The 27,133-nt window shown below is 42.3% G+C and overlaps 2 protein-coding genes across 3 annotated transcripts in view; both read right to left on the bottom strand.

Moving 5' to 3' along the window:
• Positions 1-2,211: 2,211 nt before the first annotated feature.
• TIMM8A (translocase of inner mitochondrial membrane 8A) lies at positions 2,212-9,335 on the bottom strand. Of its 2 annotated transcripts, XM_082864589.1 has the most exons (3): positions 9,154-9,335; positions 7,513-7,703; positions 2,212-2,955 (listed from the first exon to the last, which is right to left on the bottom strand). In XM_082864589.1, the coding sequence occupies exons 1-2, from the start codon at positions 9,283-9,285 to the stop codon at positions 7,542-7,544; spliced, it is 294 nt and encodes a 97-aa protein (XP_082720715.1). In that variant the 5' UTR covers positions 9,286-9,335; the 3' UTR covers positions 2,212-2,955; positions 7,513-7,541. The 2 variants fall into 2 exon arrangements, with proteins under 2 accessions (XP_082720715.1, XP_082720714.1); XM_082864588.1 differs by lacking the exon at positions 2,212-2,955 and having other exon boundaries at positions 6,944-7,703.
• A 1,157-nt stretch (positions 9,336-10,492) lies between these two features.
• The window catches only part of BTK (Bruton tyrosine kinase), a gene marked incomplete at its 3' end in the record, with an annotated part of 28,033 nt that continues 11,392 nt past the window's right edge, over positions 10,493-27,133 (bottom strand). Inside the window, exons 5-19 of the mRNA XM_082865316.1 lie at positions 25,604-25,685; positions 20,346-20,474; positions 19,964-20,031; positions 18,930-19,117; positions 18,449-18,511; positions 17,821-17,875; positions 17,451-17,530; positions 17,144-17,271; positions 16,253-16,327; positions 15,584-15,755; positions 14,864-15,080; positions 13,746-13,810; positions 13,017-13,135; positions 12,354-12,511; positions 10,493-10,564 (exon numbers count right to left, since the gene is read on the bottom strand). Coding sequence (XP_082721442.1) covers positions 10,493-10,564; positions 12,354-12,511; positions 13,017-13,135; positions 13,746-13,810; positions 14,864-15,080; positions 15,584-15,755; positions 16,253-16,327; positions 17,144-17,271; positions 17,451-17,530; positions 17,821-17,875; positions 18,449-18,511; positions 18,930-19,117; positions 19,964-20,031; positions 20,346-20,474; positions 25,604-25,685 — 1,671 coding nt within the window. The remainder of the gene's footprint in view (positions 10,565-12,353; positions 12,512-13,016; positions 13,136-13,745; positions 13,811-14,863; positions 15,081-15,583; positions 15,756-16,252; positions 16,328-17,143; positions 17,272-17,450; positions 17,531-17,820; positions 17,876-18,448; positions 18,512-18,929; positions 19,118-19,963; positions 20,032-20,345; positions 20,475-25,603; positions 25,686-27,133) is intronic.

Consider the following 27,133-nt stretch of genomic DNA (forward strand, 5'->3'; position numbering starts at 1 on the left):
TCTGCTTCTTAGTACAGAGCTCAGAGTTCTGAAGTGGGGAGAAATTTTATTTTTAACATAATATTAATTTTTTAGAAGAGCGAATAGAAGAGTCAGGAAGATGACAAGGATGCTGACCAGCACTGCTTCTACTCACTATTGTACTGGAAGCCCGTGAATAAAGCAAAACAAACCAAAAAGTGTAAGGCTTAGAAAGAAACAAAAGCAATGTTGTTATAGATGATATGTTTTTTTTATTTTCTACTAGAAAAATCCAAGAGGATCTACAAACTACTGGGTACAAGAATATATAAAAATGAGAGTTTGATTTTTCTTCCAAAAAATAATATTAATTTTTGGATAAGTAATATAGTCACATGATTCAAAATTCAAAAGGCATAGAGAAAAGATATATAGTAAAAAGTCTTCCTCTCACTCCTACTCTCTAACCACCCAGTTCCTCTCCCTGCAATCAATGTTAACAATATCCTTCAAGAGATAATTTATGCTTATTCAAGCAAATGTGTACATGTATTTTAATCCCCCCCTTTTGCACAAATGGTAGCATATTGTGTCTTAAATACTGCTGTTTTAATTTAATTTAATATGTATTGGAGCTCATTCCATATCAGCATATAAAGAGGTTCCTCATTTTGTACATGTGAGTATATCTGCAGGATGAGTTTCTAGAAGTCAGATTTCTGGAATAGGTTTATACATCTATCAATTTGGTAGATATTGCTAAACTGCTGTCCATGGAGGTGGTACCAATTTACATTCTGACCAGTAAAGAGTACCTGCTTCCTTGCACCCACAAAGATGATATCTCAGTGCAGGTTTTAAAAATTTCTCTTAAATATAAACATCTTTTCATATGTTCAAGAGACATTTGCATTTCTATTTCTTTGTGCTGTCTCCTTATATCCTTTGCCCATCTATCGAGTGACTGTTCTTTTATTATTGACTTGTAGGAGCCCTTTATATAAGAAGTAAATTAGGTCCTTTGTAGAAAAGTTCCAAATATTTGTTCCCCATTTGTTTTTCTTTTAACTTTGCTTATGGAAGTTTTTGCTGTTCATAATTTTTTATGTAGACAAAATTAATAACCCTTTCTTTTTTCACTTCTGAGTTTTGTGTGAAGTGGGGAAGCTGAAAGCCCACTAAAGAATAAAGACCGAAGGAGATCTTGGTAATCACTGTATCAGTAAGGAAGGGAATATGAATCAGAGTTGATTGTTAGAAATTTGTAAAATTCTGTAACCTTTGTAACTTCCCTGTATTTATTCTGCATGTTGTCCCATGTCTATTCTCCCATGGTGATTCAAAGCAAAACCCTTACTATGCTAAGAGCCTATATGTTTGTCTTGTGGAGAATGGAGTGATTAGGAATTATAGTTAATCTGCTGGGAAGAACCTCAAAGTGTTGGCAGCTTCAAGAAAAGAAGAAAATAAAGCATCCCTGGGACCTGCCTAAGGGAAAGAAAAAAAAGAAAATGCTTGAAAAATGGGGATCAGCTCTTTCAACCTGGTGGTGTATGCTGCCACATAATGATGGATAGCTGTTGCAACTAAGCCGTGTTGATGTTTCCTTTGTAGTGACAAGGTACATCTAGCAATATCATGACCACCTGAGATTTTTAATTTGAACAATACTGGTTTAATATACAGGTCAGTCATGTTATGTAGCAAATGGTTTAAGCTTTAAGGAAATAACTATAGGTCTGAAGGACAGTTTAACAAATACAGTAGGCCCTCTGTATCCACAGGTTCCACATCTGTGGATTTAACCAACCGCATATTGAAAATATTTGGAAGAAAATCCAGAAAGTTCCAAAGAGCAAAACTTTTAATTTCCTGAACTCTGGCAACTATTTACATGGCACTTACATTATATTGTATTGGGCATTATATGTAATCTAGAGGTGATTTAAAATATACATACAGCAGGATGTAAGTTATATGCAAATACTACATTTTATATAAGGGACTCAAGCACCTGCATATTTTGGTATCTGCAGGGGTGGGGGGGATGTCCTGGAACCAATCCCCCTGTAGGGATGACTGTACTGCTGACTCCCTGCCTCCCCACTTTTTTTCCTTTTTGTCTTTCTACTCATTCCTCCTTGCTTCATCAGAATACAGTGTTAAAACTCAAATAATATTTTATCTTTTTTTTCCTCTTGGCTTGTTTCTAACTTTTCCCATGAAAAGTTAGAAACAAAGTTAGAAAAGTTTATAGAACATTGTGAGTAATCTTTTGACTTTGGTGATATGCTTATGTTCCTCAAATTGGAGGGCAGCAATAAATTCCAGGGGTTACCCATGGGGATGGCCATTTGTGTAACTTCCTCTCTGAAGCCTGTTCAACGTTATCAGTTGTGTTATCTCCCTCTCTTCCCAGTCACTTCTGCTGCCCTTTGAGTCCCAAGGCATGGTCTCACTGGCACATTATTCTATCCCCTACCTCTTTCCCTATAATGTCTTACTCCCTCTCCATTTTACTCCAGATTTCTCTCACAGCTCCCTCATATTCCTAACATGTCCCCTCCTGTCCATCCCCACTTCCACTGTCTGAATTCAATCCTCCACAGTCTCTTGCCTGAACTAACAAAATACCCTTACTATTCTCCTAGTCTTAATCAACTACCATATAGCTGTGAAAATGATCTTTCTAAATGCATATATGAGGGTAAGGGGAGGACTTTCATTTATCGTAAGCAATTCTATATTGTTTGAAAGTTTTAAAACATGCAGGTAGTACTTTTGTCATGAAACAAGTACAAATATTATATTATTCCACTTTAAAATTCTCCAACAGCTATCCATTGATTGCAACATAAAACTCAAACTTCTTAACATTACATGCTCCTTTAGCTCTGCCACTTTATCAACTAGTTAGCTTCATGAAGTGACTTCTTGCTTTTTTCTTGTTCTCCCAGACAACAACTCTGCCAGGATGATCAAAGATGCTCAGTTCTGAAAAATAATAATAAATGATAGCTACATTAAAGTACCTACAGTGTGCCAAGCACTTTACATGCACTCTCATTTTTCAACCCTGTGAGGCAGGCATTACCATCTAAGTTTTTTATAAAGAAACTGAGGATCAGAGGTTAAGTGACTTCCCTAATGTCACGCAGGTACTGGCCGAGTCAAGATTTGAACCCAGTTCTGCCTAACTCTAAAACTCCGGTTCTTTCCACTCTACGATGGCATCTCTAGAATGAAATGTTCCCATCATTCTGGCCCCACCTTCTAGAGTAACATTACTTCCTATCTTTAAACACTTTAGGAGGCAGTTTAGTATAGTATTTCAGCCCATGAGCTCTGGAGTCAAACTGCCTGGGCTCAAATCCTATTCCTATAACTTATTAGCTGTGTAACCTTGAATAATTTCTCCGAGCTTCAGCTTATCCATCTGTAAAATGAATATAATAGCTCCTCTCACACAGAATTGTTAATTTTTAAAGATGATCCAATGTAAAATACTTAGTACATTGTGTGGCAAGCAGTATGCATACCCTCAATAAAGCATAGCTATTATTATTATATTGCAGATACATCTCAAAATTCTGTTGGCCCATTTGCTCATCTGGAATTCCTGGTCAGTACCTCTGAATCCTGGTTTGCCATATCCTAATTATCCCTTCTATGTATTTCTGTGTAGCACAATTATATTGTATAGGCTTTGCCTTTTTGAGGGATTTTTCCAAGACATAGCTTTAGATGCACAACTTTTAATTCATAGATTAAACAGCTAATTGCTCAAATGCTGCTCACTTGTTAAGGTGTTAAGAATGTAATGATTTAATTGTCAAATAGCTTTAGCATTTCTTATATGAGCGCTAAAAATAGTAATTCAATTCTTTTATTGCAGGATTCATCTTTTTTGCCCTGTGTATTGTGATCAGTTCCACTTACTTGTCTTCATAGTGGGACCTTGGGATGACCACAGTAACCTCGGGTGTATATTCTCATCTGCTCTTCTGTTGGCTCACGTTCTGTGTCAGGTATCAAGTTTGGACACTGCCTTGAGCAGCTGTTTTAGGGAAGCCAATCACAAAACCAGCCCTGGGCTGGATACTCTTGATTTGCCTTGTGATTTGTGTAAGCATTCAGATAAACTATCTGAACAGGGCCTTGGATATTTTCAGTACTTATGCAGTCATTCCCATGTAGTATTTCCTTTTCCCTACTGCTGTCATGACCTGCTCTGCCATTCTTTTCAAGAAATGGCAGCATATGGCCCTCAACAATTTTAGTGGTACCTCCTGTGGTTTCCTTTCCATAGCTCTTGGCCATTTTTCCTCTATAGCTTTTGAGATATCCCTTTTGGTCCATACCTACTGTCATTTAACTTAAGATCAATAAATGTAAACAATACCCTTACTCCTCCATGGAATGAAAATGAAGGTTACCAGACTTTTCTCTATCAACCTCTTTTGAGTCCAGAAGATGCCAAAAACAAAAAAATGAGGCTGAGAGGGAGCATGAGGACTCTGAGCTAAAATCTCCCTAGGCCAAAATTTTGTACTAAGGTATTGATACAAGGAAAAATTGGTTTAAAAAGGACCATCAATTGTTTTCCATGTAAAGGCTATTTTACATGGGGTTTATTGACTTATGTTTTTTAATTCACACTCCTCTTGGAGATTTGTTAGCATAAATAAATATCAAGTTCTTGATTTCCTTGTATGCGTTACCCCTAATGTTCATTCATGGGCGGGGGCCTTAGGGATAGTCTGGTTCCAGTTTTCACAGTATGCTTGCATAAACCCTAGAGGTCCTGAGACAGTGCCTTAGGAACCAGGGGAGGTGGTGCATAGGGATGGGCAGGAGACAATAGCAAGCAGGCCTCCAGACACCTCCACCACCAGAGCAGCTTTGTATTTATATTTTATATCTTAGGCTTCTTTTCATTTCAGGAAGAGTCTGCTAATCCAATCCTTTCGTTTTATATTGAGTCTTGAATTTTCTACCCTGAATATTTGAAATGAGGACTTTGAATGTCATTAGGGCTGACAGTACCCTTTCTATCAAGGTTCTGAAAATAAATTTCTTAGGCTGACAAAACAAACGAGCTCAAATTGTTGCTCTGGTACGTAACCTCCAAGGGGATGCAGGCAAATGGTCTACCTTTTCATTCCCCTTGTCCTGTGTCTAGTAGAGTCGAAAATATACTTGGTGCTCAAGCGTATTACATGAATCTGACAGATCCTCTTTCTTATTATGTACGTTAGCTAAGCAAGCAATAATACTTTGTAAAACAGACATATCAGTTTGTGTCTAAAGGTAATGAGAATACTTTAACAGGTAATGAAGAATAAGAAATAATGATACAGTAAAAAATATAATAAGTAATATATAATAAAAAGGAATAAGTAAGAATATGGAAAAGACTAAAGGATCCTTCCTCTATGACTTGAGGTGTTACATGAACTCTTAAATTTTATAGGGGGGGCGGGAATCAACATGGACATATAGACACAAGGTATACACCAGATACTCATCCTAAAAGCCTGATTTCTCCTGGACTTCGAATGCCATTATTCCTACTACCCTGATGCTTCTACTACTACTTCTTTACCATGTACATGTTATCCAAACAGCAGCCAGGCACTGCTAAAACTTAAGTTATATCATGTCATATCACATCACTGTCTGCTAAAAACCCTCAAATGGCTCCCCATCTTGCTTGGTAAAAGCCAAGTCCTCACAATGGCCTATAACGCCCTACATGATCAGCACATCCCCACCCACCATCCCCCCATCTGTCTCTGACCATATTTCTTACTATTCTCCTACTCATTTTACTCCAGCCATACTGACCTTCGACTTTTCTTCTACACTGGTGTCACAGCATGCAGTTCCACCTTAGGGCCTTTGGACTTTGTGTCACCCCTACCTGAAACATTCTTCTTTCAGATACCTACATGACTTGGTCACTTAGTTCTTTCAGGTCTCTGCTGAAATGCCACCTCCCCAAAGAGACCTTCTCCAATCATCTTTAGCTAAAATAACAATGCCCCACAAACTTTCCCTGACACCCTTACTCTGCTTCTTCTCCTCGGCACTCATTATATTGACATATGGATGTGTTTGTTGCCTGTCTCCCCGTACTAAAACAGAAGCTCCACACAGGCAGGGACTGTTTCTGTGCACTGCTGAAATCCTGGCACCAAAAACAGTGTCCGGCAGAGTAGGTACTTAAATGTTTGGTGAATTGTGTTTTCATCAGGAGTTTTAAAAATTTCCTTGTAATGCCTATATGGTGGGAAGTTAAACAGGGACTTGAGGCTTCTAGAAATGTGTATTTCTCAACTTTCATGGGTTTGCACTAGAGGCTCCCAACAAGTAATTCCACTTTAGGTCTATACTCCAGTCCACTAGGATCTGAAGTAAGAGGAGGGGAATCCAGTCACTATAATCTCTTCTACTACACTCAGGGAACTAACCATCAGCACTGAATTCCTTCCCTCTCCATCTCATCTCTAGGTTCTCTTTTCTAACAAAAAGGTCAGCAGTCCCTGGAATACTGTACCATAATTTTCACAGAACAGGTACCCAGGCTGACTACATTTCAGCCTTGGAACCAGCCCACACCAAATCTCTCCTGGGTGTAGGTGATAACCAGAATAGAAAGCCTTCTCAATCAGACTTGAATCTTGTAGAAGCTTTTATTTCAGTGATTAAAAGAACGCAGTAAATGGAAACTATGCTGATTTACATTAGGCATGCACCTCTACCTGAAACTGCTGTTAGTTTTTGACTGGCCTAAATCTTTATAACTTATTTTTTCATTTAGGCACATCTTTAAATGTTTTTGGACTCTGACATACAGGGTAAGTTAACTTGTTCCTTGTGGCAGTTTAGTGTGAGAATTATGTTCGCTGGCTAGATTCCTTTAACTAAAGGCCTCTAGACTCTCAGGCTACCTGTACTAGCTCAAGACTGTACTTTACATATAGATATTTAAGTGAATCACAGTATAAGGGAGGGAGATAACCTAGAAAGGTGAAATGTACTGTATGAATAATCCATACATTTTTTTTCCAGCACTGATAATCAAACATTAGATAAGGAGGCCTACAGTCAAGTACCAAGTTACTCTTTCCCCCACTGCTGCCCTTTCTGAGAGACACAAAGATGTATATCGATCTCTCCAGAAATCTGAAAGGAATCCACACAAATAACAGATTATTACCTATGTGGTCCCACTATCAAATTATAGAGCAGTTCCACTATTAAAATTGTAGGAAGCAGTTAATGGGACTATGAGGAAAGCATCGTCCCACATACAGTAATATACATCTAGTAGAGTTTTCCATTCATCTGTCAATTGTTCTCCCAAGATTAGCATTAAAAAACACAACCCCAAACATATTTGACCCTCAAACCACCCCCACACACAAAAATTGGTCTTTGTTCATTCTCAGATGACAGGATGTCCCAAGAGTGACAAAGGTGGGAGCCGATCCCCCCACAGCCTTTTCTTCAACCATCCCATCAACTGCTCTTCATTTCTTGAACTACCTTCCTTTTCCAAAGAGGTAATACTCAGGTCAGTCAGAAAGGCTTTCTGAGAAGACTGGCTTGGATTTCTGGGTCTGTTCCAGTCGATTCAAGATGAATTGGCTTGTATCAATGAAGCGCTCAACGCAGTTCACAAAACAGGCCTCAGCCCGACTGTCCAACTTTGGCCCAGGCTTGTCCATGCACTTTTCCTGCTCAGGACAAGATACAGAATCACAAAGGGAACTTGGCAAAAAAAGGAAGGGGAGCTTCTTGTTGCTTAGAGGAAAAACTTCACCTAAAAACAGTATCTGATATGTTAATAATAGTTCACATTTGGCAGCTTACTTTGTGGCAATTTTCTACAGCCTTACATTAAATTCTCACAACCACCCTATGGAATAGATACTATTATTAATCTTCATTTTACAAAGACGGAAGTTGTGGCACAGAGATACTTTGTCCTAAGTCATGGGGCCAGAAAATGGTGGAGCTGAGATGTTACAAAGCAAGATAGGTAGCAAAATACAAGGGAAGTTAACCCTTCGCTGAATTTGGTTAGAACTCTACAATGCTGCTTGCATTAAATGCCTTTAAGACACACTAAAACCTACCAAAGGAAAAAAGAATATCTATGACTGTAGATTCTTTAACGTCTACGTAAGCCAGAGGCTCTTGAATCCTCTCTCAAGATGAATGGAAAATTGTATGAATTTTCCTAAAGGGCCCACAACTTTCAGATTCTTAAAGGAGTCCTTAACCACACCACCTGCTGGTCCAAACGTAATGAATCAGATTTTTAAAAAGAATCAAAGCACTCTGGTTCAAGGCAGACAGGAGTTTAGTAAGCATTTTTTAAGGGTCAGAGTCCAGCAATACCATAAGTTTATGGTTCAAATGAATTTCGTTCATTATTCTCTGTTGTGTACACAAGCCTCAGACTCTCCACTTCCAAGGAAAATTATCCCTGGCCTCTGAATTCTGTGAATTTTGTATGTCAAGGCAGGGCAGTTATGCTGTCTTTGGCTGCCAGAGAACACTTTGATCCCAAGCTGCAAATAAATGCCTTCTACCCTTTTGCCAAAGTCCCCTCACTGGGCATACTCAATTCCTCAACCTTCAGACCTGAAACGGCTTGGTATTACACAACAATCCAACAAGAAGGCAAAAAAGTGTGTATGTTGATAGAGATTACCCCACTTTTATAGTTAGTGGGCTAGAGCCACTCACTTCTCAGGAGGGACGCTTAGAGCAACTGAGTAATCAAGGCAAACTCTGAAGAGTGCAGGGACAGGAGATTCACTGATTCTCTGGGACTCAGGGTGCCAAAAATGAAATCCCAGTACTTGGGGCTCTCATCAGTCTTGGTGACCAGCACTGGCAGCTTCAACCTTAGGTGCCTAAAGTACTGGTTGGGACAACGGCATAAGTCTTCTATGATCTCCAATCCTCTGCACTAACAAAGCCGAGGTCCGGCGTGACAGCCCTCTGAGAAGCGGAGTCACTCTTTTTCCCTTCCGGCTCGACCTGAGGAACCTAAGGAAACCAAGGGATGCTGCTGGGTCCTCTCCCTTCCCCGAATCCCAGGCGTCGTGGCGAGTTGCGCGAGGCAAGGGCAGGAAAGTAGGTACAGTGGCCAGGTCCCAGCCCCAGGCTCCTCACCCAACAAAGTTCCGTCATCTGGTGCACCAGCTGCTGGAAGCGCTGCTTCTGAGTCTCCACCTCGATGAAATGCTGCAGCTGCGGGTCGACCGAGCCCAAACCCGCTGCGGAGGAAGACGAGGAGGACTCCATCCCAGCGCGGCCACGCGTGCCGAGACAAACTCCGCACCAACTCACCGACCTTCACGTGTCTCCGCGGCGGAACCGGAACCACAATCCACTGCCTCCGGGACTGCGCGGGGAGCGCACTGCGCCGGCGCGCGGCCCTACGCGCGGGCCCGCCCCCCGCTCTGGGCGCTCCTCCCAGCCGCCCGCGCGCCTCGCGCCTTCCCGCGCGCGACCCCGCGGCGGCGCCACAACTGACCCCTGAGGTCACAGGACTCGTCGCCCAGCGCCGTGGCGCTGTTGAGACCTTATTTCAAAAAGACAAGAAAGAAAGAAGGTAAAAAAAGGAAGTTACTTCAGACCATGTGGCCCGTTCCTGGCCGGCCCAACAGCCCCGCCCCTGCCGGCTTCCAAATTGACCCGCGCTTTCCCCACTGCCAAGCTAGTGCTCGGCCCGGACTGCTGGGCCCGTCACTTAGCTGTCCTGGGCCCCTGGCTGTAGTTCTTTAATGGAGTTTACCCCGCCTGAGGTAGGGGAAAGAGGATCTGGCAGAATTTGTCTCCAACTGTCAGATTCATTCCAATAGTATCTAATGCCTACCGAGTGTCAGGCAGTGTGCTTTGGTTTGTGATCACTGTCTCTGATTCAGAAGCAGAATTTTCCAAGAGCCAGAGGGGTTAAATGCGGAGAATCCTGTGGAGTTCTCCAAGTAGGAATATGACAGACGAGTGCCACACAGCAGTTTTATAGGGCGCTTCAGAGAGGCTGCATGATTAATCGAAAAAGCAAGAAACTTTCATGCTTTCCAGTAATTTTATTTTATCAAAACACCCTCCCATCCCATTTTTATGACACCATTTTATTCCTGCCAAATTCTCCCTCCCTCCCCGCAAGCTCTATTGCCTACCCAAAGAGCAGTTGGACCCACTGTGAGGCTATTTACATTCCCTCCCTCCCCAAAAATGTTTCCATCCCAAATTCAGTCTGTTTTAATACTCTTGGGAAATTTCCTCTCTGGGGGAAAATACCAGGCACAATAATTCCTTGGCCTTTGCTCGGAAGGTACTATCCAAGGGAAGAGATAGAAAGGCATTCCTAGATGTGGAGAGGGGCCTTTGTGTATTCAGCAAGAGCACAAAGGCTCCAGGGCCTGTAAGCCTGGGATTTCCTCAAAGAAAGTGAAATTGGGGCTTGTGGAGTAGAGGAGTAGAACCAAGAAGCTTATTGGTGAGCTCAGGATTCTTCATCCATGACATCTAGAATGTTGCTCAGAAGAATTTTGAAGGTGGGACGTTCATCTGCTTTCTAAAACCAAAGAAAAAATAGAGTGTTACAGTGGACTAGAGTCCAAAATTCAAGGGAAGCACAGTGAGTAAACAGCAAATGTTTATGAAGTTTATGCTATATGCCCAGTAGCATACCCTGTGGATTACCAAAAGAAAAAAAGGGGTGGGGGGAGAAATAGAAGTGCTCCATAAAGTCCTTGTGCACTTTAAATCTTTAGTAATTCGGGTGGTTAATGTGGTGAGGACAATGTGAAAATTCCACTGACAAACACTGATTAAAACTAAGGGCAAAATTCATTACATAATTGTGCACCAATGCATTCTTATTTTGGAACCTCAAGTGGCAACCAAAGAAGTTTAAGTGGTTGACAGAGCTGAAATCCTATAAGCTGTGATAATTTTTAGTTTGGTTTCAAACACTTGTTTTTACCATCCTGTAGCCAAAGTTAACAAAAGAATTAACATTTCAAGACCATGGGCTGCATCACTGGGTAGGGATCCTAAGCACCTGGGACCTCTTATTACCACCATCTGGCCTCCAGACTAAGGCCCTCTGTGATAGCCATTGGTCCATAAGCCCCTGAGGTATTTAGTGACTCAGGGCATATTCATGCAAGAAAGGTCTCAATCCATCAGAACCAAAAAGTCATCAATTTCTTGTTCCTTTGAATTTTCAAACCTAGCTGAGTATCAGAATTTCCTGGGAAGTTTAAAAAGACATACCCAAGTCCCACTCTAGACATACCTAATCAGAATCTCTGGAAATAAGGCCCAGTCATCTGCAGTTTCAAGAATTTCCCAGGGATTCTGATGTGAATCCAGTTTCATGACTACTGCTTTAAACAGGCTGTGGAGAAAGTGCCTGTCTGAAATACTTGACTAGCAGAGTGAGGATGTCCTAGTTGGGAGGGAGCATAGTCAATCACCCTTAATCCTGCTTGGCATGGGAGAGAGAAGGGAAATGGCTCCTAGGGGTTTTCCCTTTCTCCAAACTTTCTTTGTGACCTCAGTGATGTGTTAAGGGAAAGGAGCCATGTTCTGATCCAAATGCCCACTTTTCACCCCGCAGAGATGGCTCCAGGTTCACATATATGCTTGTTGGACACTGTCTGTCTTTCCCTGTTTCTAGTGGGGCAGAACTAAGAGCTGAGCACTTATTTCCTACTAGACATTTAGGTTGCCAAATTAAGGTTGCCAAGGATCTACTGAAAGTGGAGAAGGCACCCCTGGAAGAACCCAAGGTGAGAGCAGCAAAGCATTTTAATAGTGGGACAGGCTGTTTATTTTCAAAATACCACATCTACCCACATATCCCGTAATGCACTGTATTTAAAAAAAAAAACATGAGCACTACCCATTTTAGTTTCCTTTCAGGCCTTAGGGTTTTAAAAAAAAATCTCATTTAGGACCACAGCCAGAAAAGTTGTGCAGTTAGTAAAGTAGAAGAAATGACTCCCAAAGGAATGAACACAGATTTTAATGACTTTTCTTTTTTAATGTCCATACACTTGTCTGAGTGCCTTTGGCTGCCTGCTTATGCTAGGTGACATGGCCCTACAACACCCCTCTCCCTAAAGCCAAGTTGGTATTGGGGTCTGCTAATGATACTCTAGTGAGAATTGGAATGGGCCTGGAAAACCTTCTGGCCATGAAATGATTGGGATGTAGGCCAGGATCCAAGAATGTGCACAGCTGTCTGTCTGTGCCCAGCTGCTATGTGGCCCAGGAGAGTGGGGCTGGGGTGCTTGGCCAGCTAAATGGGAAAGTAGGTTCAAGGAAATAATTTGAGGTCCCAATAAAACACTTACCTCATGCCAGCAGCTGTACATTATGGTATATACCCTCTCGGAAGCAAGATGAGGCCGGTAGAGACGTAGGCCTTGGGCAATGTGTTCAGCTGTTTCACTGTTAGTAAATCTTTCATATGGCATCTTCCCCAGAGAGTAAATTTCCCACATCAGCACCCCTAGAAAATGAAAAAAAAATGTGTTGTTTCTGGGTAGTAGGGATCCTAGTCTTCCTAAATCAACCTCAAACATTACAATCTGGTTTCCCCCTCTGTGCTTTTTTTCATTTTGTTCAAACTTCTGCTATAGTACTGAGTACACTGGAGGGTTATCAGGGTTGCCCTTGACTATTAGTCCTTTAGGAGAGAGACAGCATCTTATTTGTCTTTATAGTTATAGGATCTGGCAGAGTCCCTGGTACATAATCAGTATTCAGAAGCTGTGGCATACTGAATGAATTGTTTGTTTCCCTCAATATATTCTAAGTTCTAAGAAGGCAGGGATCATGTCTAGTTTACTGTTTTTAATCCCCAGAAACCTCTGTGGTGCCTGACTCCCTAAGAATTAGATGAATGAAAACAAGAACAAATAACAGTCTCTCTGTGCAGGTTACAGAGTGTGAATTTCCTCCATTGCATTCCTTTTCCTTTGAGCTGTATAATCCATGTGATCTTATCCACTCACCAAAAGCCCAAATGTCAGATTTGCTGCTGAACTTGCTATACATAAGAACTTCTGGTGGAGACCACCGGACTGGAAATTTGGAGCCTACTGAGCTTGTGTATTCATCATCCAGAACATACCTGCAAAGGATTCAGGACTTGTTACTGTTAGAATTTGGAGAGCTTGATATTTGCTTAAATTTTCTTGGCACAGCCACAAGAGTTGCACAAATATACGCCTACAGGCCAACCAGTATCTTTTACAAATGTTATTTCTAACAGATTCCTGTTTTCATATCTGATTTAGCTTTCCTGGTTGACAATATGGTTACAGCAAGGATGAAGTGAAATAAGATCTAATAGGTACTCCCTTCCTCTTCTCTAGCCTTCTTTCCTTTCTCTTTTCTCATCCTTCCCTTCCTTCTATTCTGCAGTTGTCAGTGGGAATTAGACTGATTAGGAAAGAATGAGACATGGAGTAAAGTCAACAGGATTAACAGATCAACATAAAGTATTGGAGAAATTAGCTTTTAAAAAAAGAGCAAAGGAGAAAGGAGAAGAGAGGGATATAACAATAAAACAAGAGGTGGAAAGTGACTTAAACCATTCAGAGAAAGAAAAGGTATAGAAAGATGGTGGAAAAGACTAGAATTAGGGGGAAAAGGGAGAGGATTAAAAATTACAGTGTCACCTCATGTTTGTACCGTGCCATTTTTACTTTTAGAGGGAAAAATGAAAAAGGCACACTCACCTGGACAGGCCGAAGTCAGATACTTTAACAACTCCTTGATCGTTTACCAAACAGTTTCGGGCCGCCTGCAGTGCAACACATACCAGTGAGACTCTGTCCCTGGCACAGAGGTTAAAGGCACAAAACTTCTGCCCACCAAGGGAGTGAAGCCAGGGAAGCCTCATCTTCACATAGAGACACCTTCCCACCTAACAGGAGTCAGTTGATGCCACTGAGAAATTTTGATGCACTTCCACCACATATAGAGCAACCCCCGTAGTCATAAGTAAAGCACTGAGGACTTGCAGAATGATTTCACTCACATTGACAATTCCGCGACAACCCTTCCTGCATTGAAATGCTGAGAGTTAAGGGAGAACAGAAGGCAAGTGTGTTTTGTTTTCTGCTTTTCTACCAGTGGGACTAAGGCGATTTGAGCCTTGGCCTGGCTGAAATAAACAGGGGCCCAAACTCGGATGCCTCCAGAGGCCAGGCAGGTGAAGTGACAGAGTGAAGTGGGTGGGTGGAGGTGTCAGGAAAGTGTCTGGTCTAAAGGAGGCCAGCCACTTTCCTGTAATCAGTTAGACCATATTATAACACCAGGCCCACATTTTCATAGGTGTCAGCTCCAGCCAACTGTTAGCATGGCCTATGAGAATGTGGGCCTGGTGTTACAAGACGGTCTAGATTTTCAAGAGAAGCTGGAAATTCAGTTATTTAATGTGAAATGTTTTTAAGTGTTTGCTAACTAATATATAACATTAAAAAAAAACAAATGTACCAACAGACCCCCAGTTTGTGACTCTGATATAACCAAAATGATGCTTCTGTGCTAAGAGCAGTCCCATCAGGAAGCAGGGCTGCCCTTCTGCCCCTGAAGGACCCCACCATTTACTTGTCATGGTAGTGGGCTGGGAGTGAGTGCTCTAGCTCCCACCATGACAGAACCTGTGGTGTTGAGGCCAGAGATCTTTGACTGGCTGACCACTGGGGAAGAGGCTCACCAAACTTATAGTGTTTTCTAGATAAAACTGAAATGATGGCTCCAGCCACCCTCTTCAGCCATGTGTGATAGGTCTTCCTTTGCTACTTCCACCCCCTCAGCCCTTGGACCCAGGCCAATCCTTCTGAGGTCCTACCAGGTCTCGGTGGAGGAACTGCTTTGACTCCAGGTATTCCATGGCTTCACAGACATCCTTGCACATCTCCAGCAGCTGCTGAGTCTGGAAGCGGTGGCGCATCTCCCTCAGGTAGTTCAGGAGGCAGCCATTGGCCATGTACTCAGTGATGATGAAGATGGGGCGCTGTTTAGTGCAGACGCCGTACAACTGCACCAGTTTCTCATGGGACAGATTCCTACAGGAAAGGCAATGAACCAGTCCTCCCTTTCTGGCTCTGAATACTATTCAGAAAGGAGCTGAGGAGGAAAGGAGTTGGCCTGGGAGTAGAGTGTCAGATTAGGGACCAAAATAACAAGTTGATGCTCCTCCTTCCTACCCTAAACTCCAGAAGTGCCTAATATATGAGGGTGAGCCAGGATTTCGAGTCCATCAGTAGAACAGGAAACAAGCCCAGGGCTGAATGAACACTAAGGCTACATCAGAATGTCTTCCTTTTGAAAGTCTCATTTTCTACATTTACCCCCAAATGCTACTGAGATGGTACACGCCTATGATCAATACTACTCTCCACCAATATCTAAGAGAAATGACTACCTTAGCAGTTACTCCCACCAATCAAATTTTGACCTCAGGCCATGGTCCCAAATCTCTCTTACTATAAATCACCTTAAAACCCAGTGGGAACCATCCTGGTAATTCCTAGACTGGATGGAGAGTTGAGTTTGGACTGTAACTCACATCATGACTTTGGCTTCTTCAATGAACTCATCCTCAGACATGGAGCCTTCTTTGATCATCTTGACGGCCACGTCATACTGGCCCCTCCATTTCCCATACTTCACTACTCCAAATTGTCCAGTCCCCAGCTCCTTCAAGAAGGTCAGGTCCTTTGGATCAATTTCCCATGATCCTATAACAACAAAGCCTTGATGTGATTATTTGGGAGTCATGTATGTATAATTTCTACAATAGATAAGAATCCCTACTGGGGGTAGAAATAGACAAGCAGTAAAAGGGAAATTCTCAGGGGTACTAATCCATCTTTCCTCAGGTAAATCTCAGGGACAGGGGATTACTGATTGGAGGAGTCTGGGAATTTAAGTACAAGTCAGGCATAAAACAAGAAGATAAACTAGACATCCTCTTAAAATCCCTTTATGATTTTTTTCCCACAATTAAAAAATAAATCCCTTTATGAATCTGTGTTTTTGCAGTCCCAGTAGGAGCCACCAGAGGGAGGAAAATCATTAGATAACTTTGGTCTGGCTCCTTCTTAACCTTCCTCGCAGCAGCTGGGATAGAACAGTGTGCTGCAAGGATGATTGAGAGGCAAGGTCTGGTTGCGTCTGCCAGACGTAGTCCTTCCAACTGGCCGGTCCACCCTACCCTAGAGAAATAATCAGTTACCATAGCCAAGGCCTGCAGTGGAAGGTGCATTCTTGTTTTGTTGAGACACTGGATATTTGAGCCTAGATATGAGTCCTGAAACATACAAAGAGAGTCATGCTGCTGGTGCGGAGCAGGGGGTGAGATGCCTCACACACCCTCACTTAAAGCCTCATGCTTCCAGTGTTCATCTTTCTAGTACATTTTGAATCCCAGAAGATCTCCATCAACCCGAATTTTTCTGGAAGTTTCTCCTCTTACAGATGTTTTTCAGGGACAAGAAAGAGAGAATGCTAACTGAAATATACAACCCAGCTAAATATATCCCCACCTCCCAGCCTAGCCTTAACTCACATCCTACTTCTGCTTTTGATACTGAAAAGTGTATTTGGGACCACATAAAATGACAGCCTTGATACTGCCTTGCCTGGACATGGTAGACAGCAGCAAGCCTTCTTGATGAAGTTTTTCCCATGTATTCGTGCTCTCACCAATCTCCCAGTTTTTAGAATGTCTACACTGCTTAGAAACTCTTCTGATGTTTTTGAGCCTGTATGTCCTTTGAGGGCAGGGACTTCAACTAATAGTTTTCATGTGTTCTCTAGTAACAAGAAAATTGCTGAGTACACACCAGGAACACAATGAATATTGCTGATTGATTAATTACCAGTCCCCTTTATGTCTTTCCTTAGCACTGAGCATCAATCACCAAATAAGGAGTCAGTCCCTACTGGGCATAAGTTCTGCCTTTGACCACCTCTTCACTTGACCTCGACCCAGCATCACAGGGGTTTATTTTCACAGCTAATTCCCATTACCCTGTGAGGCTTATTCTTCCCCTAACCACCTTGTCCTAAATTGCTTCTCCTGGTACTTGTCACACCCTTCTTCTCTGGTTCCCCTGGTACTTACCTGCAGAGTTATGCTGATGGTAGTTAATGAGCTCAGGGATGGTGCTGAAAAGGTGCTTCTCAGCCAGGTAATACTGGCTCTGAGGTGTGGAACACACAACATAATGGCGTATCACCCCTTGAGGTTCCCTGAAGAAGTGGATGCTGAGTCAGCAACTTGGGAACAAGGGTCCAAAGGGCCCAAGAAGTGAAGTGAGATGAGTTTTGAGTTTAAGTGACAGAGGATGTGAGAGGAGCACTTCATTAAGGAACTGTTGGTTGGGCACCCCTGTCCTTTGTCCCCAGGGCCTTGAAACAGTAACACTTACCCTGTAGATTTGGCAAACACAGACACTGTATATTTTCCAGCTTTGCTGGAGTCTCTAACAATGAAGCCTCCTTCTTTCCCCTGAAACGATGAAAAAGAAGCTGACCGTCAGGAGGAAGTGGTGCTCACACCTGCATCCCACCTGCCCAAACCCGAGAGAAAATATTATAGAAGCCTTGATTTCACTGCCAAGTTCCATGTTTGAGCTGCAGCCTCATTGCTTTTGACAGCGAAAAGTATAATTGCGACCCCATAAAATGACAGCGTTGACACTGCTTTGCCTGGAGATTGCGGACAGCAGCAAGCCTGCAATTCAGGATCCTTGTTTGCTGTGCAAGGAGAATGCTATTTGCTTGTGGTCACATACTTACCTCTTGCTTTAGCAGTTGCTCAGCTTGACTCCGAGTCATGTGTTTGGAATACCACCTGTAAAGAGAGAGTGCTTGTGTGGCTCCTAGGCCATGGTGTAAGTGGCTATCTGTGGCTCATCCATGCCAGTGAGTCAGTCAATTCACTGAACCTCTATTTACTGAGTGTCTTATCATGTGCGTAGCATACTACATCCCTTTCCCAAAACGTGCTTGGCACTGAAGAATCATGGAAATGGAGAGTAGAGGGCAAAGGCAGGTGGCAGAAGGTTGCAGGGGAGGGATCAGGGACAGGGCCTTCAAGGACAACCCACTTCCATGATTAGGGAGAAAGCACATCCACAGAAGTTTGCCATTTTCACCTTTCAAATGTTTCCTATCAGGTTGTCTTAGTGTGGTTCTTCTGGATTTGGGGGGAGGAGGGGGTGTGGTGACCTCTCCAGCTTTCATCAACAGGGTGTTTGGGATGAGGGTAAGACAGAGGCACTAACTTGAGTGGCATCATTTGACCCAGTTGACACTGATTTTAATAGGTATCTTGAAATCAAAATTTTGTTGAAACTATAAAAAAGTTTATACTATATTTAGTTCCTCTGGGAAGATTGTGCGCTAGGAACATAAGCATACTCACTCATACATTTCTATGGAGTCCTCTGCCTCGGTTACATAGTTACTAGGGATGTAGCCTTCCTGCCTGTAGAGGAGACAACGTGATAGATCATCCAGCACTTCCCATCCTGGGTGAGAGAAAGATTTGGATGCCCTGTATCCTTGGGCTCAGAATCAATCTTGAATGGAGGTATATAAAATGCCCCTCCCTCAAAGAGAATCATGTTGCCAATGCATGGCTAGGCCAGTGAAGTGTGTAGCTTCTGCACATGTGGCATTGATTACATGTGCTCGGCAACATGTGGGCCAGACTCTACAGGCTCAGAGAGGTAGCCACGTGTAGAGCTGCCCTCTGAGAAGTACTTGGAGGGAGAGCATATTCCTTTTGGTGTGGGAAGAACAATTTCTGATCAGGATACTGAGTAGGGGAATTATGCCGCAGGATTTTGCGTGTGTATAGAGTAGGTGGGCACAAGGCTCGGGAAGGGCAGGCGTGGACTCACCCATTTTTATCCTGGGCTCGCCACCAGGGTAAGTTGCTCTCCTCCAGGATAAAATACTCGTCACCCTTCCGCAGCTGTAGATCATTTGCATTCATTGGCATGTAGTCATAAAGGGCTACAACTTTTTTCAGCTCACTTGTGGAGACAGGTGCTGCTGTTGGCTCAGGGGGCAGTGGCTTTTTTAAGATCTGTGTTGTTAAGAGGAAAAAGTAGGGGTGGGGTTGGCTAGATGTTGGCTAGATATGAAGCACTCTCCTGTTCTTCCCCAACTCTCTGGCTTACTGGAGACACTGTTCTAACCCAAATCAGGCAAAATAAAAGGTTTATTCAGCATTCATTCAACAACCAGTTTTAAGCACCCATGCAGGGGCTCTCAGCCTGGAATGTACATCAGAACCATCTAGCAGGAGGTTAACAATCCTGACACCTAAGCAGTTTCAAAGACCAATTATGTCAAAACCTCTGAGGGCTGGACCCAGGCATCAGTATTTTTAAACTTTCTGGACAAAAACCATGTACAGCCATAATCGGGAAAGCTTCTTGGCACTAAACTAGTACATGGACCTACTAAGTGGCTCTGAATCTTCTTTTCTTAGTTTGTAAAATGAGTATAATAATTCCTGCCTTGCTTACTTACAATATATGAGAAAGGGCTTTCTAGACCTCAAAAAATAACCCCCAAAATCAAGTTTTAAAGTAATATAATAGTGATAAAATCAAGATGTTGGGTATATGGGTATTCACTGTTAAAAATTTTCAGCTTTATGTTTGAAAATATTTTTCATTAAAAAAAATCAGGCTTTGTTTTGTTTTAAACAGGTGATTTGATTAAATGGTTGCCAAGAGCTTCCTACTAGCCCTCTATCTCTCCACTGAAGAGGAAGTCCTAATTAGAAGCACAAAGCCCCTGTCTCAGCAAGAATACCAATTTACACTGCCAAATCCCAGGGAGAATTCTAAGACTTTGGTCTGTTTTCAGGGTGTGATTGTAAGTTTCAATTTAAACAGTAGCAGCACCCAATTTCCCTGTATACCTGGTCCTCCTCAGGCGTGGGAGGAAGAGGCTTTTTTGTCTTTCTGTGCGAACTCCCAGGTTTTAAGCCTGCAAAGTGAGAAACCAGTGACGATGGATACAGAGTGCATCTTCAGAAAGGGCCCAAGGACAGGTTTGGTCAGGAAATTTACTCTTGTACTCATTGACGTTACGTAAGTTAGGAAAAGTCCGGAATGATACAGCCCAATGCTAGGTCACCCAGCTGGAAGAGCAGAGCACCAGCTGAATTTTGGCCCCCACTAATCTCCTCTCCCACCCTCCTTTGTGCACTGGCCAAAATGTACAAACCTGGGTTTGATAGAGCCCTGAGAAAGTGATGGATAGTCAAAGGAGGGAGAAATTATATTGATCAGATCTCTTACTTCCATTCCTGTTCTCCAAAATTTGGCAGCCCATAGCATTTTTGGCTGTCTGAGAGCAGCAGAGATACTGCCCATCGATCCAGAAGCAAGGGTGGTATTTCTGTACCAGATCACTGTTGTACCGGATTACTGTAACAGGAGAGAAGAGAGAGAGAGAGAGAGAGAGAGAGAGAAAGAGGTCACATCTGACATGTGGGAGAAGCCACCATAGGCATGTTTTCCTCCTTGAGTTTAGTAGTGAGCTTCAAACAACTGCCCCTTCCTCAGCCACCCTGAAGGGAAGCAGACACAGGACCAGTTGGCTCACATGTGAGCTTCAAACAACTGCCCCTTCCTCAGCCACCCTGAAGGGAAGCAGACACAGGACCAGTTGGCTCACATGCTTGGCCCCAGAGAGTTCCTGTGCAGTTCTCTTCAGTGGTCTGTTATGATGACTATCTCCCAACCGCTGACCAAAGTGATAAGAATATCTGATTCTCCAGAGCCCCAGAACAAAAATATGTTATCTATGTTTTTCCAGTAGCCATTACAATCTTCCTGTAAGGCAGGTGTTGACTATGGTGGTCTTTTCCAGATAAGGGAAACAACGTGACAAGCCAGACTTTCACTCTGGCTCTCAATATACCAATGTCCCAGCTCCTGGAGTGATCTTTTAGAGATATTTGTCTTTGTGAGAACTTCTGCCTCATGCTTTCTGTGTTCACAGAACAGTTAACAGAGCAGAGCTCAGGATCAAATGAAGGTGATTCTGCCTCTAGAATAAACAGTTCAGTCTTCCTAGGGCCCCTGAGGTAGGTTGAGCTCATTGTGGGAGACAAACACAGCAGTTCCATTTCCCTCACAGGGTTGTGAGGCCCAAAAGATCTCTCAGGATGAGAGATTTGCAGATAAGAGGAATTAGTTTTACAGTTTTTAATACTGTGGCATTGCAAGAATCTTAACCGGAAGTCAATTAGACAAGTCATCCTGGGATCATGTTGCCAGTTAACAGAAAAGCAAAGACAAATGAAATAATTGACAATAGCTAGCACTGGGGCAAAGACCTAGGCTGGTCTAAGAATATGCATATTTGAGGACATACACATTTCAGCATTTGATGCTAAAAAGAAACTCTGCATAAATTTTTTTAAAAGATAAAAACAAAAACAAAATAAAACCTTCCTCTGTAGAGACCAACTTAAGTCCTTAAGAGCTTGCTAGTCACACTCCACTCACTTAAGACCTTGGGGGAGGCCTAGAAGCTACTGGTGGCCAGATGTATTTTATAGGCAAATGAACAAAAAGTGCCATCTTTTTTTAAAGTGCTATCTTGATGCTTTTCTAAACATGGATTTGAAGGCTTCTAACCAGTCTATCCTGCCCACCCTCACCCCTCACTTTTTCAGCATACCCCTTCACCATTGCACCAAATGCAGGGCGGTGGGAGCTGTTCAGATGGGGTGCAGGCTATAGGTGGCTACATCGTCTGTAGAGAACTTTAAAATAATAAAAACCAAGCAAAAGTCTGTCTGACTTTTATTATTACCAGGCACTGGCAATTCTGAACAATGTGCCAGGTACTCCACCCAGCCAGAACTCATTGCTCCCACCCTCTGCCCTTCCCCCCCCCATGCCACTACCATCACCCAGGGATTTGAAGATTCTTGGGTGCAGGCTTGGGCACCAGTAGACATTTAAAAAATTCTTAATCAACAACTAGCTGCTCTGATAAATTAAGCTATGCTAATGAGAGACTATAGGGCTTCCTGCCCCCCTACCTCCAGCACACTCATTATGAACCCACCCTACATTCCCAAATAATTAAGAGGTCCCTCGAAGATGGCACCCCTTCTTTTGTTGGTTAACACAGCGCTGGTATTTCCAGCTACTTAGGAGAGAATTGCAAAATCAGAGTGTCTGTTACAAACTGAATGTTTGTGTCCCCCAAAATTCATATAATGAAGCCCCCGCAGTGCGATGATATTAGGAAGTGGGGCCTTAGGGAGGTAATTAGGTCATGAGAGTGGAGCCCTCATGATGGGATTAGTGCCCTTAGAAGAAGAGACTGGAGAGAAATTCTTTCTCTCTGCCATGTGAGAACACAGTGAGAAAGTGACCGGTCTGCAAGCCAGGTAGAGTGTTCTCACCAGGAACTAAATTGGCCAACACCCTGATCTTGGACTCCCCAGCTTCCAGAACTGTGAGAAATAAATGTTTGTTGTTTAAGTCATCTGGTCTATGATGTTTTGTTATGGTAGCCCAAGCTGACTATGACAGCGTCCTAGTGGGAGGACTAGGAGAAAACTGCTTACTTCACCAATGCATGGGGCCAGCCCTATCTGGGAATCACTAATGGTTGATGCACATTCCAAGTACTTGATGGGTTGATCTCTCATATTCATTTTATTCAGGATAATGGCTAAAATTCTGTTTGGGGAATGAATGAATGATTACTCTTCACATATGTCATTGGAGTTTCACCAATGCCACTCTTTCATTCATTTGGGTGAGGTCAGGTCATTTGCTTATTTTTGAAGCTGCAGTTAGGATAGGCTCTGTTGAGCTTGACCAAATGAAGAGTCTAGAGTGAATGTAGACAAATATCTGTGCTGCTGTAACATTAAAGTGCCCACTGCCATGTTCAAGGAAGTGGAAGGAGAGAGCCCAGGGCTAAGTCCTCAGGAATATAAACTTTGCATGGAAAGTACCACTGAAAAAAGATGGCAGCTCAATATGAGGTACCTGAGGCCCTACTTTTTAAATTGAAGTATAACTTACATATAATAAAATGTACAATCTAAGATATCCAGCTAACCACATTTGTGTACAACCATTTAACCACCACTCAGATCCAGCACCTCAGAAGGCTCCCTCATGCCTCTTCACAGCCAATACCACTACAGAGGTAGCCAGTATACCATGAGGTCCCCTTTCCATGTTAGTGATTTCCAATTGGTGCATTTTACCTCAGAGTGGGATAACATCACTAGAGTGGGCACTCAATAAATATTTGTTGGGCTAACCTACAACTGGTTTCTCCCTCAGCTAGTATGTCCCACCTTCCCCTATTTCCAAACTAAATCCTAGCTGTCCATCAGTGTGGATCCCAAGTTGGTGGTAGTTGTTTACTCTTGCAGAAAAATCAATTAACACACCTATTTGTTGGTCCCTTTCTGTGTGCAGGGCAATTTATGAGGCACAGTGGAGAGAACCAAAGAAGTACAAATATATATGCCCTCTAGAGCTCTGTGTATATTTCTCGGCCTTGGAGGTAGCATCTTGATTTAGAGCACAGACTCTAGAGCCTGAGTTCAAAGCCTGACCCTGCCACTTACTAAATGAGTGCCTTTGGGCCAGTTATTTAACCTCTCTATACCTCTGTTTTCTCATCTCTAAAATGGGGATGGTGAAAATAACTGCCTCATATGGTTGATATGAAGAAGAAATGAGCTAATATATGTAAAGAATTTAGAGAAGATCCTGGATCATAATAAGCATTACTGAAGTGTTTGCTCATTTTGTACCCCCAGGGCTAAAGCCAACCTCTTACTTCAAAACATGTCAAGAACTGAACTGTGTGGTGCAAGAGATCACCTATTTGTAATCTTCACATGGCCTTACTCTAAAATATCTTGCAGACAACTACAGGTGCAGTTTCTGGGCTTGAGAACCAAGCAGCACAAAAATATGCAATGAGTTTAGGCTTTGGGGTCAAACAGACCTAGGGGTGTAGTAAGAACCCAGGCTCCACCACTCACTAGCTATGTGCCCTTGAGCAACTTACTAAACCTCTTTGAGCTTCAGTTCCCTCATCTGTAAATAGGGGAATAATGCATCCTTAATAAGCTTATTGTGAGGATTAAATGTGCTAGTCCGTTTGAAGCACTTGGCACAGAGCCTGGTACAGAGTTAGTGCTCATTAAGTGTTAGTTGCTGTTTTTAGCCCAAGGTTGCTGTAAGAATTAAATGAGATAATAAATACAAGGTGTCTAGCTTGGTGTCTGGCACATAGAAAGAACTAAGTAAATGACACTTCTCTTTCTTTCTCCTCTCCTCTTTCAGCTTGAAAGATTTGATGATTTTTATGTTAGCCAGACTTACATTCAAGGGAGTGAACAAAGCTGGTGTAGTCAGCCACTGCATATCAGAGTCTAAATGTTTATTAAGACAAAGGGCTGTCACGCAATAACCCAACCATGCCATTATCAGTCTGCCATCCTTCCTGTTTCTCTAGGCAGCCTTTCCTGATGTCAACTCAACCAGTTAATCTCTCAGTCACTTGACATGTGGCTATATATACACACAAATATGTGCGCATGCATCCTGTGCTGTAAGCATTTACAGTCAAGTTTATCTGAGCACACTGTATGGTCTGTGTGAAATACTGAACTATATTCAAGTTGAGGTCCTCACAAAGCAAGGAACATGAAATAGTTCCTTGGAAAATATCCACAATGAAAAGATGTACAGTGCTTTACAGTTTTCCATGTGCTTTCACATACCTTACCTCATTTGATCCTTAGGACAACCCTGGAGGTAGGTACTGTAGGCACCATTATTATTCCTCTTTCAGAAGAAAAACCTGAGCCTCAAAGAAGCTTGTTGGCCTACTTGCCAGAGGTCACCCAGCTTATTAGTGGTAGAAGAGGACTTGGAACCAGGTTCTTTACTCTGACCCCAAGCACTCTCATAATCATGTATTTAATTTTTTTGGAACTACATATTTCATACCTAGGATTCAAAATATTGAAATAACCATTGAATGCCACACCATACCCCCCTTGTAATTGGTGTAAAGAATGGGACCTCTTTTATAATGGAAGGGCCTACAATTACAAAATTGCATTAGAGAGACAGTGGTAGAACTGAGTTGAAACTCTTAGTCTAGCATGTGATCTTTTATTCATATGATGGAATATTGAACACAATTGTATCATTAATATTGAAGAAAATGCAATATTTCTCCCCCCATTCTCTCTCTCTCCTCCCTTCTCTCTCTCCCTCCTTCCCTTCTCCCTCTCTTTCTTCTTTCTTTCACCTCCCTTCTTCCATCCGTTCTGTTTTCCTCTCTCCCTTTCTTCTTCTCTCCTTCCCTCCCTTTCCCTTTTTCTTTACTTCTTTCTTCCCTTTCTTTCCTTTTTCTTTCTCTTTCTTTCTTTCTCTTTTCTTTCTCTCTCCTTTCTCTTTTTCTCCCTCTCTCCCAACTTTTCTCTTTCCTTCCTCCTTCCTTCCTTTCCTTCTTTCTTTGGAAACTAGTTTATTTTCCAAATAATTCTCACCATTTTTGAGCTGGTGAATCCAACGCTTCCTCAGTTCTTCAGTTGGGGAGAAGACATAGAGAGGCCCTTCATCATATACAACCTGGGGCAATGGACACAGACTTCAGCAGTTAGGAGTCAGAAAATAAAAAGACCTTGAAGGAACTAATCTTAAGCTACAAATTTGTATAATGATACTGGAAAACAAAAACAAGGCAGGGTCTTCAGTGAGCAGTGGAGCTGGGGTTATGTGAACCATCTGAAGAATTCCTGAACAATTCATATCCAGGGATGTAGGACTTAGAAACTCTTTGCTTTGTGAATACTCCTGTGTCCTCTTGACTTGTATTTCAATTTGTGTGTAAACTTAGTTCATAATCTTCAGCCCTTGGTGGAGTCAAGATTTTTGTTTATCCAATGAAGGATATTTTATGATCTTATTAAACCTTGAGTTTGTATAGAATATAATTGAAGTAATGATTTATGTAACAAATCTTGATTAGTACATGTGGATTATACACTTCATCAATATGGAGCAAATTTTTAACTCTTGGATGATTTTCCCCCCACTGCCTAGTGGCCTCCCCTTGCCAATATTAGCCCAAATAAACCAAGTTTGGAACTACATACCTACTTCAAAAGAGTGAAATATATATTAAGCATTGTCATCAAATCAGTCAGTATTTTTTGAACACCACACATGTACAAGGCATTGTGCTAGGTGTTATTGAGATGTACAAAACATGTAAGATGTGGTTCCAACCCTTACAGACTTGAGAGACATCACAGTGGATTCTAAAGTCAAATATAAATTAATTTTGAATTATCTACTATTTACCAGTATTCACTAGCCCAGTCAAACATCAACTTATTGAAAGACAGTGGTAGTAAAAACTGTGTCTAAAACACCCCTCCTTCACAGGTTTTGTAAACTTTGTTACAGTCAGGGACATGAATAAGATCCTTTTACATTTTTCTTTTTGCTTGTTAGTCTTGCTGTGCTCATATATCCATGACAGAAAGCCCCCTCCCCTGAGACTTTCCACTTCCTTTTCTGGCTTTCACTGTTGCAGAGGCTGCTATATTCATGACATGTGGCCTCAGAGTTCTCAGGACATAAGCAAACCAAATCAGAGATTGAATCTGAAGCTCTTGCTCTCTTTTATGACTTACATTGCATCTACCAAACAGATGTCTATGTGGCTCTTCAGTTATTCCAGACTAGAATAGAATTTAAGTTTATATGTAAGTCTAATAAGCCTTCCCTACACCGAACTTCCTAATACTACTCCTTCCCTCCCCTCTTCTGTCTTTTCAACCCACATGACTGACCACCATTAGACAGATAGGCAGAACCAGAAGGAAGTGAAATGCTCACTTAACAAACAGAGCATCTTTCTCAATGCCATTGCCATAGACAAGACACACCATAATAGGATTAGTGCCATTATGGATTCTCTTTGAGGTGTAGAGACTAAAAGAAACTATGTTTGATTGGAAAAACAGAAAAGCAAACACTCACAGCCCATGCCATCCCTAACGATTATATTA

This window comes from Leucopleurus acutus (genome assembly GCF_964270905.1).
Source record: "Leucopleurus acutus genome assembly, chromosome: X".
Lineage (NCBI taxonomy): Eukaryota > Metazoa > Chordata > Mammalia > Artiodactyla > Delphinidae > Leucopleurus > Leucopleurus acutus.

Coding starts and splice junctions, on each gene's coding strand:
- TIMM8A (XM_082864589.1), bottom strand. CDS start 9,285: ATGGAGTCCTCCTCGTCTTCCTCCGCAGCGGGTTTGGGCTCGGTCGAC. Junction 7,704..9,153: donor AGATGACGGAACTTTGTTGG/GTGAGGAGCCTG, acceptor TGTCCTGAGCAG/GAAAAGTGCATGGACAAGCC.